The sequence below is a fragment of the Zingiber officinale genome, chromosome 8A, assembly GCF_018446385.1.
Source record: "Zingiber officinale cultivar Zhangliang chromosome 8A, Zo_v1.1, whole genome shotgun sequence".
NCBI classification, from domain to species: Eukaryota; Viridiplantae; Streptophyta; class Magnoliopsida; order Zingiberales; family Zingiberaceae; genus Zingiber; species Zingiber officinale.
The window spans coordinates 43,340,259-43,351,789 of NC_056000.1; the positions used below are offsets into that span (position 1 = coordinate 43,340,259).

At 40.2% G+C, this 11,531-nt stretch overlaps 3 protein-coding genes across 4 annotated transcripts; 1 reads left to right on the forward strand and 2 right to left on the reverse strand.

Annotated features, from left to right (window-relative positions):
* Positions 1-222: 222 nt before the first annotated feature.
* LOC122008707 (zinc finger CCCH domain-containing protein 28-like) lies at positions 223-3,784 on the reverse strand. The gene is made up of 2 exons (XM_042564534.1): positions 2,696-3,784; positions 223-544 (listed from the first exon to the last, which is right to left on the reverse strand). The coding sequence occupies exons 1-2, from the start codon at positions 3,168-3,170 to the stop codon at positions 366-368; spliced, it is 654 nt and encodes a 217-aa protein (XP_042420468.1). The 5' UTR covers positions 3,171-3,784; the 3' UTR covers positions 223-365.
* A 489-nt stretch (positions 3,785-4,273) lies between these two features.
* LOC122008706 (acyl-protein thioesterase 2-like) lies at positions 4,274-9,700 on the reverse strand. 2 transcript variants are annotated; one of them, XM_042564533.1, is made up of 11 exons: positions 9,565-9,695; positions 9,317-9,399; positions 9,015-9,128; positions 8,805-8,919; positions 6,774-6,810; positions 6,494-6,563; positions 6,260-6,364; positions 5,729-5,879; positions 5,547-5,629; positions 4,769-4,862; positions 4,274-4,686 (listed from the first exon to the last, which is right to left on the reverse strand). In XM_042564533.1, the coding sequence occupies exons 3-11, from the start codon at positions 9,043-9,045 to the stop codon at positions 4,599-4,601; spliced, it is 774 nt and encodes a 257-aa protein (XP_042420467.1). In that variant the 5' UTR covers positions 9,046-9,128; positions 9,317-9,399; positions 9,565-9,695; the 3' UTR covers positions 4,274-4,598. The 2 variants fall into 2 exon arrangements, with proteins under 2 accessions (XP_042420467.1, XP_042420466.1); XM_042564532.1 differs by lacking the exon at positions 9,317-9,399 and having other exon boundaries at positions 9,565-9,700.
* Positions 9,701-9,825: 125 nt separating this feature from the next.
* Positions 9,826-11,054, forward strand: LOC122008708 (ras-related protein RABA5a-like). The gene is made up of 2 exons (XM_042564535.1): positions 9,826-10,536; positions 10,619-11,054. The coding sequence occupies exons 1-2, from the start codon at positions 10,212-10,214 to the stop codon at positions 10,936-10,938; spliced, it is 645 nt and encodes a 214-aa protein (XP_042420469.1). The 5' UTR covers positions 9,826-10,211; the 3' UTR covers positions 10,939-11,054.
* The last annotated feature ends 477 nt before the right edge of the window (positions 11,055-11,531 follow it).

Genomic DNA, 11,531 nt, shown 5'->3' on the forward strand with positions numbered 1-11,531 from the left:
TCTTTAAAAAAAAAACAACGTAGCCTGGCAACATCTAATGATATCAAGTGATAAAAAAAAACCATTAAAAAAATCAATGGCTATAATCCCATCAAGTGTTGAAAATGATTAAAAAAACCAGTTAACTAACTTTCAACTGTCTCTCCAATTATACTATACACAACATGCCACAAACTTTGCAAATTTTTCGTTTTTGTCCTTAAGTTTCATGTAATGTTCAAAGCATCCTTGAGTTTATAGTATCACCACCACATCACTAGTTGCAAAAGAAAAAAAAAACCCCACCAGTTAACTATGATTCATCAACTGTCTCAGCAATTATTCTATACTACATGCCTCAACAAAAAAAGGCTAAAATTGTTTGTCTAGTCGATCCAATCTGCATAAATGCCATTCAGCTTCTTGATCCCCTCCAGTTTTGGGAACCACTTTCTCGAATTTTGTGAACTAGAAACTGTTTCTGTCCCTGCAAGAGCAGGATCTAGATCATCATTCGTAGATGTTGGGAGCCCTCCAGAGTTCATATCCACCTCAAACTTCGACTCTGCCAAAAATAATAACATGATTCAAAGAGGGGGGAAAAGGATCTCAAATCAAGATGAATGATAAGAGCATGAATGTTTCTTATAGAAGATGAAACGGAAGGATTGCAAGATGCAACATCCACATTGACAATGGACAGATATAACATATTCTAGCATCTTGCTGAAAGTTAATGTGATGGAAAGTGTTCAATTAAAACCATGCCAAGGATGCACAAAAAAAAAAAAGAATATTCTCCTTGTATATCGTTGTACATGTTTATTAGTTGAGATGTCATTGAACTATAAAGAGGAGAATAAAACCTAAACTTTTGGAGTAAAACTTAATCTAGAGTTTAATTGACAAGGACATTTTGTGCTTAACTTTCTCAGGAGGCCCAACCAGATAGCTACCTTATACATTTCAATGTTTAGCCGCATTATAAATTTGGTGTGCCAAGAAGCCATTACAATAAAGAAAAGGTTAGGCGGGTCTAGAAAGGAGTTAGTCAGGTCAGCATCATCCACATTGTGAACAGTTTATAGTTTTGAGATGCATAAAGCTGAAGAAAAAAAAATGCTCTTTACGGTTTGCAAGTGAATGTTCTGAAACAGGAGATGCATTATTCTAAAAACGAGGAACTTGAGTAGCCAATTGTATGCATTGAACCTAGGAGAATGCTGAATCTTTTAGAGAAGAATAAATATGATTAATCAAGTGTTTCCATGGACCAGAAAGTGTGATGGCATATCAACCATAAACATCCCAAGTAGCAATTCTACTAGTAAGCAAACATAGTTTTCGATGTAACATTGGAAAAGCTTACTAGTTAATTTGGTCCTAAAGATTAGCTGCTCAATATATTCATGTAATCTTAATGACTGCTTTTAAACCTAAGAATGTGTCTATGCAAACTATACATGTTAATCATAAATTTTAAAAGGGTAGCTCAATGCACAAAGTTTCCGCCAATGCGGGGTCCCGAGGAAGAGTCTATTGTATAGAGTTTTATCTTGCTTTGCAAAAAGCTATTTTCCGAGACTAAAACTTATGACCTCTAGGTCACACGTCAGCAACTTTAATCATTCATTTTTGATGAAACAATTTTGAAAAACTATCATCTAGATCCTTGAATAGGTTTCACTTCTTGTAGTTTTCTCAGAGATGAAATATAAGTACATGATATGTTTAAAGCTTTGATGGTGATACACAAATTTAACATGCAATATCCTGTCACATCTCAATACTGAATGGTAAGCAATGCCCATAGTGATGGGTCGGGTCAGGTTCTGGTCCGGTTGAAAAAACATATAAATAAAAAATTTCTACCTAAATCCGTTCCGAACCAAAATCCGAATATAACCCGAAACCCCTAAAACCCAAATCTGACCCAAATAACCCGATTATAAATGACTTTTTTTTTCTTTACTATTTTCTCTATAATTATTCACTTTTATCTCAATACTCCATTATTATCATACAAATATTGATATTGATATATATAAAAACATCTTAATTTTCAAAATAAAATTTGATTTAACCCCAAAAAACCTACTAAAACTTAAATTCGAGTCATCCCAAACCCGACCCAAAAATATCTAACCCGAAACTCTCCAACCCAAACTCGAAACCCCAACCCAAATCCGATTTTTTTCGGGTCAAACTCGGATCAGGTCGTCAGGTCGGATTCATTTTTTGACACCCCTACCCTACACATTGTATTCTCATATGGCTGATAAACTGAAACAAATCTGTATTTATGCTCTATTCATGATCATCAAAACGCGAGGCTTTAAGTTTCTGGATTCTAGTGACTAATCTGTTGTTTCATTGATGGCCATTGTCTCCTCTCCAATTCAATAAATGAATTTTAGGGTTACTCACAACACAATGTATCAAGACAGCATGTTCTTCAAGTATATTAACTGTCACTTCTCCAATCCCAAACTCTCAACCAAGAAGTGCAAACACACTTCTCTGTGAAGAAATAACCTAGAAATCTCAATTTACTCCTAATTTGCAAAACGCACAATAGCACAGAGCAATGTATCAGCCAGCGCATTGACAAATCACGGAAATAAAATTTCATTTGCTGAAAAGGAAAAGCAAACAAGAAGAGCAGAGCAATGGAAGCCACTGAAGATATCGCTAAATTCGAATTTGAGTAGGGTACCTGCGAAACCATGCCTATTGGAGTAGCGTCCGGCGATTTCCCAATCGCTTCTGGACCTCGAATCCGATCTCCTCGGCACGCTCTGGTTCCTGCCGAAGGGACCAAATCCACCGGCGCCCTTCGAGCGATGCAACCCACTCGCATTTCCTCCATCACCATAGGAGGAATCCCGGTAGGTCCTTCCGCCCCGGTGTGGCCGCGAGATATCCTCCCAGTGGGGCGGCGGCTGGCGGAGGTCGCTGGAGCCGTGCGCGAAGGTGCAAGAATCTCCGTATGGGCAGGTCCCCGTGGCGATGAACTTGTGGCAGAGGCGGGTCTTGTAGAAGGAACCGTTCGAGGGGGAGAGGTTCGGAGGGAGACACATGTCCGATGAAATCGGAGCAGGCGGCGTGTTTGCGGCCGGAAACGTGGAGAATGCTTGCCGTTGCGGCGGAGGATCATCCGAGAGTCGTCGTCTGGGCGGAGGCGGCTCCATCGGAACGACGACGACGAGGAAGAGAAGAGGAAGAGGAGAGGAGCGAGTGAGGGAGCAGGAAGAGAAAGCTTACTATATAAAGAAGGATGCGGAAGACGAAAGGGTGCGTAAAGTGGTAGCAGTAAACGTGGGAGAGGCCGTAACGGCGTTTAGTTTATTCAACGGAATCCGTCCAAAAGAGGGAAGGGGGAACGGCAGGGAGAAGGAAGGGAAAACCGAAGGGAGAAGAAAACAAGTAAACAAGAAAATAAAATAATATTATCTAAATGGAAAAGGTAAAATTTTACAAATATATATATAACATTATATTACTTGATGAAACTAAAGAGAGAAGATGATAAATACTCTTTCTACAAATGAGAAATGCAATAAATACTCACTATATGCACACCTGCACAGATGCTTTAAAAAATCCTATCTAAATTTGCCAAAATTAGATGTTTATTTGAAAAGAACAAGAAAACTCGTGCAATATATGGGCAATCATTCAAAGTCTAGCAAAAGATCAACTTATCCCTTATCCACTAAGTTAGCTAACAAATTATCCAAGAACAAATTTAACATCATTCTTAAAGATGGAGATATCCATCGTAACAAATCATGCAAGAACAAATTTAACATCATTCTTAAACATGGAGATACAATATAATCTCATATCTTAGAATATCTTCAATGCAAACTTTAAAAGGGTTTGTAAAATTAAAAAATCTCAATAAAAAAACTTATATCATTATAAAGATAAGGTTTACAGTTAAAGAGCAATATTGAAAACTAAATCTATCTTTTTTTCTCTTAAACTTTCTCTTGAAAATGAAACCCTTAATTAATGATAAAGTTATGTTATATCATGATTTATAATATAAAGAATTATATAATTTATAGCACAGGATCTACAACAAAGTTATAGGGAGATTTTTTTTTTATTATAGAGAGAATAAAAAGTTTTTCATTTTTAATGTGACATTAATATGACATTAGGAGGCTATAAAAAAACTCATATAAATTTAACTAATAGAAATGGCCTAGTCGACTTTGTTGGAAAGTATATCATCGTACATCGCAAGATTGAAACACCCACGACAAATTGACTGAATATATGTGCATTATGATGGGCCAAGAATAACCTTAAAACTCAAACAAGGAATTCAAGATGAAACATGCATGTCAACAAGAATGTTACAACACACAAAAAGTAAAACACGATGCTTGAATTAAAAAGGACATGATAAACCACCACCCCTTATAGCCCATAAGAATTAAGTGATCTCAAAAAGAGTAGTTGGTGCTAAATGTTCAAACTCTCCAATGAAGACACAATTACCACAAGAAACCCCAAAACCAAACATATAAAATTAGCAATGTAATATTCTATTGGACTATACCAACTTATTTTCACTCCAAGGCGGTATCCGGCATGATTGTTCTTGGTTACGATTGCGACCCATCGAGACCCAGCGTCGTGGTGAGAAATTTGCAGACATCATCCGTCTCAGCAGGGACGGTATAGTGGCCGAGCCTGTATGCAGCAAATTATTGTGACTATCATTCGTATAAGCTATTTCATCGACTGAACAGTTCTGCAAGAAATAGTCACTGACCCATTGTATGCTTTGAAAGTGGCATTCTCAAAGCCAGTTGACTTCAAAACCTGAGCTGATTTCTCGCCATGTTTGAATTGCACTACATCATCTCCTGGAGTATCGTATCATGGTAAAATGACATAAGTTATACAAATAACTGCAATGCAGAAAAATTGTAGTTTAGATTTCTTTTGTTGGTCAGAGAATCAGATGTGACTTCTAAAACTTCCAGTCCATTTCAAAGACAATGCGGCTATGATTACTTAGGAGGGGGACAATTTTGCAACTGTCCAAGTATGGATAGAAGCCAAGGAAAGAGCTATCAATGGACACGAAGACCATGAATAACCATGGCACAGTATGATGCTTGTTGCTGATGATATCCAATGTGGACCTTGAGGGATTGGTCCATGAGGTGACAAGCATCCCTGTGTGATGGATACCAGAAGAAGATGAATTGGACTCTGAGGAGGCGATGAATTGATAGCATTTGGTCCTTTCATTCCTTTTCACCTCATCACCACATAATCAATCTCATGGTTTCCTATCCTTCTCTCCTTTCCTTCCTACTAGTCACAGCATTAGGAGTTTCCAATTCAATGGTTTCGATCCACAAACTACATTCCTATGGTTAGGTGGATAATAAGATGTGGCGTTGTATCTTATACCATATGCAGTTCCTATGTACATCTATTCTATTTCACCAAACCCAACAAATATAATCTGTACATAGAAGATGGAACTCGAAGAACATTTCACATGAGGTACGAAGCTAATTTGCATGAGAACATGATACCTTTTCCATGGCATAGAAAAATAGGCAAAGATGATGCACGTCTTGCAGCATCTTCAGAACCTTCCAATTTGTTGTTCAAGCTCCTAAAGAATTATAATGTCATTGGAAAACAGATCTCTCTGGATTCAAAAATGAAAGTACAAGCAATCACATTACAAGAATTGCCTCTGTTTTAAAGATACCTGGCACATGGAAGCCAACCACTTAAACCAACAACTGCACTTAGATTGACGGGGTATGGTTTGCCATTTCCATATCTTCCATGAGCATAGCAGGTTGCGGAATAGAGAACAGTAGCAGCACCCATACTAAAGCCACCAACACCAAGTTTGACTGCAATTGCAACTCAAAAAAGCACATACATTATTAATTCTAATTAATCAAATGCATAAGCTACCTATAACAGTGTTTAGCCATTATTTTCAAAGTTTATTGCACATAAAGAATCACAAGTTGGAAAGTGTTCCGAAGAACAAGTGTAGGAGTTCTGAATTTATTGCTTGCAGGAGTAAGATGCTGCTGTAGACTTTCATCTCAACTTGTACCACTTGAAGCATGTGGCAAAACTTGATTTCTAATGCATATTTGGTTTGATTCTTTCCGTATAATCAATGACAAGTTGGGAAAAATTACAGAGAAAAAGGAAAAACGTTCCAACAAATTCGCATGGTATATTGACACCTTTTAATATGCTTGCTTCCACAGAAACTTACTATCAGCAGGCTCCGTAGATAACAAATTTGCAACATGAGCAGCTGAGGCATCCAATCCATCAACATCATCAGGACCATTCTCTGACAGATCTTGAACATCAAACCCTAGGAAACAATAAATAACTTAGCCATTGTATTACAATAGTATGATTTTGCTTACCAAGCAAAAAAGTTAATTGATATTTAAGAGAAACAAATAAAGATTTAATAGTACAGATAATCTAGTCAACTTACAAGCAGTTGATGGAAATCCACCAAAAATTGCTACAGGCCTGGTAGGGGCAGTTGGGCATATCCACTTAATCTGCACTTGCAATAAAGATTGTAAAGATATGATGGAAAACAGGAAGAATAAAACATGTGCAACGAACTGCACAAGTTTATAATAGCTAAAAGAATGTGGTAGAGAATGACATGTCTACATTATCATGATACCAAACACCAGAAAGGAGAGCAACTCGAGTTTGATCATATAGAATGTATTGATATAATAGCTGATTTATCCCATTCTTACATTTGGGAGTGGGAGGGTTTCCAAGAGTTGGGACCAGCTGCAGTATAAAAAAGTCAATCAGAGATGCAACTAGCAACAGTCACGAAAGACAAGCATAAAAGCAATAAGGTGTACAAAAGAATTAAATATCATCATAAATGAATCTTACCCCTTCATTGAGTTCTATGCAAAGCTACAAAACAATTAAATATACAAACTCAAATGTAGTCTAACAAAAGATAGACATAAGCAAACTATAAAGGAGTTGGTTACATCATTATTGGATCTTAGGCAATGAAGACAACAATTCTCATGAAAGTAATCATGCGACTATAGGTAATACATGAATAGTTAGCATACATGTCCAAAAAAAATGTAAAGTTAAATGTCGATGCATAGTGTTGGACCACGTGGTTGTTTTGATGTGATCAACCAAATTACGTTAGGTCCTGTTTGGTTTTGATCCTTGTGTCTATGTGTGTAAGAACTTAGGAGCACAGAAAGTCTGGCGGAAGACGTAGCTAGCGAGAAGGACGGCACGGGAAGAGAGCCGATGGGCTCGGTGCGTCCGAAGGACGAAAAAACTGTGGAAGAGTACACCGGTGGACGAGAAGAACGCGCGTGACGTTCGAGGGATGAGAAGCCGGGCGGAAGCCTGCTCGAGGAGAAGGCCGAAAATTGGGTTCGGGTGAACCCTATTTTGGTTGGCCGCAATCACCCAAGCAATTGGGACTTCGGAAGTTAAAGTGAAAATGAAGAAATGCTGGAACAACAGCTGAAGGCGCCCTCAACAGTCGTTGGAGGCGCCTCCGCCCTCATCAGATTGAGGGCGCCCTCAATAGCATTGAGGGTGCCCTCAACAACCTTGAAGGCACCCAGCATTGAGGGCGCCCTCGACTTGGCCAAATTGGCCGTTGGCAAGCGGATAAAACTTTATCCACTTATCCCTTTGGAGGCGCCCTCAACACTCAAGATAGAATTTCCAGAAGCTATATAATAGCCCTAGAGGTAGGAAATAACCAATCAACTCTAGTATTCAATTCCTAGCAACGCTTGAACTTTCTTAGTGTGCAAAAGGCTTCTCCGACTTCAGAGAAGGAGATCGTTTCTAAGCTTTTCAACCGCCTTGGATTAACAACCACCTAGGTTGTAACCAAGTCAATCTCTTGAGTATTTTCTCTATTTTTCTGTCATTTTTATTATTTTACTGCTGCATTTTTAGAGTTGAAAGAACGAGAAGGGTATTTCTTATTTTTCAGGCAATTCACCCCTCCCCTCTTGCCGGCCCGCGGCGCCAACACATAGATCCATTTTTACAGGCTTATTAATTTCATGTTATGATGATAAATGAAAAGATAGATCCTAAAAAGGGTTTCAACCCTAATTTGATGCAATTTGAAACAATAAGTAAAGGAAATAATAAAGGTACTCAGTGTCTAATTAGTATCATTGGGTAATAACTACTTATGGAACAAATCCAACTATCTAAGCTAAAAACATCATGGTATTATACAGTACAACTGTGAATTCTAATGCAGGATCAAGAATAGTTACAGAAAATCTCTTTGATTTGGAACCAAAAAGAATATATAACTAATTGTGCAATGGCAATCATAAGAAAAATCCAAAAAAGGCACTTCTCAATGTTTAGAGAAGCAATGTCTCAGCTAGTAGTCAACTCGAGCATAATAAGAAGAGCCTTCACAATCTGATGAGGAAAGATTTCCTAAGAACACAGATGATGTAGTCCCGTGAAGAGAGATAGCATATCAGCAACAATTGCATATTCATGGGATTCTATGTCACATAGCACTTCTTACTAGATTAAAGAAAACATTGCCTGGTTGTCAGTTCCACGTAAACTTATCCCCCATACTAAAAGGCAGGTGAAATGGTTTTGGCTTCACTTAGACAACAAGCAGTCAGTAGAAATCATTTTAAGATTTGCAAACACCAAAATCAGTCTAAAAAACACCATAATTCAGAATATCAAATCACACAGACACTGGACACACAGCAAAGCAAGGAAGATAAAGGGCGAGTATCCATTACCTTGCTCCATTATCACCAAGGCCATGAAGCCACACAACAGTAGCCAGATGCCTCCCCTTGGGTCGAACCACATGGGTTCTTCCGAAGTCAAATGCCCTGGCCGGAGTCTTAGCAGCTTGATTTCAATCCAAACGCATAAGACCAATTAATCCCCAAGGAGGTACAATGAAAACAAGAGACAGGAAACGTTAGAAACACAGCAAAACAAACCTGAAGAAATCGAACTGCTCCCGTAGTTCATCTCGCAGCAACACCAAAACCCCCTCTCCCCCCAAGCAATGCCCGGATTCTACTGGCAATGACTGCGAAACCAACACGCCTTACCTGCGAAAAAAAGCACCATTTATATAAGCACATATATCTATTATTCAAATCCATTGGCAAGGACTAAGTACAGAAGCTGAATAAGAATCCACTAAGATATGTTGCCTGTAAAGGCGTATCAACCAAAAAGCCAACTTTGAAGCAGAGGAAAGAAGGAGAAATAGTTAAAAGGAAAGAAACTTTCCAACCTTGACGACCTTGAGACAGAGAACCCGCATGAAGCATCAGTCAGAACACCATCGATGGGTTTTGCTCAAAAGAATCGATGCGACTGGACAAAAAGCAAAGTGGTCGGGAATCTCGGGACAGAAAAACAGAGATAAAGGAGTGGGGAAATCGCATAAAAAGAAGAATAATCGACGGCAACGGAGGAACCCAAACAAATCAACAAGCCGCAAGAGTAAAGATCCAAAACGCGTTGGATTTGGAGCAAAACCTAATATCAGATCGGAGAATCGGTTGCTGCTTTCGACCTTCCGAATCTCGCCCCTTCTCCGGTCGCGGCGACGTTGAGATCGAGAAGACGTCTCCCTCCTGATCAAGAAGGAGCAGGCGAGCGGTTCGAGATCCATGAATTGAATTGCAGACATTGGCAGGCTTCGCTGATCGAGGAGATGGGCCCGTGTGCCCTCGTGCCGAGGCCCAGTATAAAGCTGCCCCAGATCAGGTTGCGCGCCCACTGTTCGAGACGATGCACATCCAATAAATTATCCATATAATATATTGAATTATAAAAATTCATATTAAAATACCCATTTTAATATAAATAAATAATAAATAAATAAATAATATTTATTCAGAATTTAGGGTTTAGGGTTGGCCGAGGAGGACCGCAAGGCCGGCAGCGTGACTGTGAGCTTCTTCAGTACAACGACGGCCACCGGTCATTGTATGCTTTACGTGGAATAGCAGCTGAATTACGTTATGGAGGTGAAGTATGTCCCAAGCTATCAGTCACCAACCGCTTTGCTTTCTTCGAAAGCAAAGAACACGAACCTGACCGCTTCCTAAAGTAATCGATCCGCCTCCCTTCGCCGCCATTGTCAGTCCTTCGCAGGAGAAGAGAAGAGATCAGGACGGAAGATGGATCAGAGGCCGCAGGACTACCTGTTCAAGGTCGTCCTCATCGGCGACTCTGCGGTGGGGAAGTCCAACTTGCTTTCCCGGTTCGCCCGGGACCAGTTCCACCCCAACTCCAAGTCCACCATCGGCGTGGAGTTCCAGACCAAGACCCTGGACGTCGAGGGGAAGGTGATCCGAGCTCAGGTCTGGGACACGGCCGGGCAGGAGCGGTTCAAGGCCGTCACCGCCGCCTACTACCGCGGCGCCGTAGGAGCCCTGCTGGTCTACGACGTCTCCCGCCGGCAAACCTTCGATAGCGTCGGCCGGTGGCTGGAAGAGCTACACAGTAAGCACTGCAACACCTTCTCTCGGTCTCGTCAGAAAGTCAATTAGCTCAAAATAGCTAAATCTGGTCAGAATTGAAACAGCGCACTGTAACATGAACGCTGTGACGGTTCTGGTGGGCAACAAGACAGACCTCGAGGACACAAGGGAGGTGAGCACAGCAGAGGGAAGAACCCTAGCTGAGGCCCAGGGCCTCTTCTTCATGGAGACCTCTGCACTCGACTCCTCCAACGTCACGGCTGCATTCCAGACAGTGGTGGAAGAGATCTACCACATTGTGAGCAGGAAGGCCTCCTACTTCTCCTTCCCTAATTCTGAGAAGGGGGACCTCGCCCATGGAAAGCCTGTGGTTCTACAGGCGGATGCTGATGGGCGCAGGAGATTGTGGTGTTGTTCATCGTGATTTGTTTTCTTTGTCGAATTTGTTCGTATTCTTTGAGAAATATTGCTTGCTGATTAAGTCTTTTGACTTTAGATTGTATCTTTCTTCACAGTTTCACATGATTTTTTCTAGTTGAATCAGAAGGTCAACGTGGCGTCGACGTCACAAAGTCAAACCTATGTAGTAAATAGGCGGCACGTATTTATGAGCCGGCAATGTCACGAGTCAAACCTCCAAATCTTGTGATAGATCTTAGCCTAATTTTACCGTTATTAATCAATAGAAACATGAGTTGGCCGTGGTTCTTCAAACGCCTGCAACCCTGCACCATCAATCACGGCAGAGAGATCTTAAACAAAAGGATTTGTCCACTAATACAACAGATTTCATAGACATAATTCTCGCGATTATTACGAAGTAATCAATGGATTTTCAAGCAAACAGATAAATCAAGAAAGAAAATTGGAGGATAGAAAAAAAGGAGTTACGGCAAGAACTAAGCTTTCTCCCTGTCTTATTCTTCTACCTTCACCGTCCTCATATTTAAACCCCGCAAAAGTCTTCTTTCCTCCTACCAAACTCAGCTGCGCCATTAATTCACTCGCAAACATCAC

Bases quoted from the DNA above. Each gene is read 5' to 3' on its own strand.
- LOC122008706 (XM_042564532.1), bottom strand. From the start codon at position 9,045: ATGAACTACGGGAGCAGTTCGATTTCTTCAG. The intron at 6,811-8,804 runs GTAATGGATACT...TTTATACTGCAG, and splicing joins CTTGGTGATAATGGAGCAAG to CTGGTCCCAACTCTTGGAAA. The intron at 5,630-5,728 runs GTATCTTTAAAA...ATAATTCTTTAG, and splicing joins GGTTGGCTTCCATGTGCCAG to GAGCTTGAACAACAAATTGG.
- LOC122008707 (XM_042564534.1), bottom strand. From the start codon at position 3,170: ATGGAGCCGCCTCCGCCCAGACGACGACTCTCGGATGATCCTCCGCCG. The intron at 545-2,695 runs GTACCCTACTCA...TATTTTTGGCAG, and splicing joins CAATAGGCATGGTTTCGCAG to AGTCGAAGTTTGAGGTGGAT.
- LOC122008708 (XM_042564535.1), top strand. From the start codon at position 10,212: ATGGATCAGAGGCCGCAGGACTACCTGTTCAAGGTCGTCCTCATCGGC. The intron at 10,537-10,618 runs GTAAGCACTGCA...GAATTGAAACAG, and splicing joins GTGGCTGGAAGAGCTACACA to CGCACTGTAACATGAACGCT.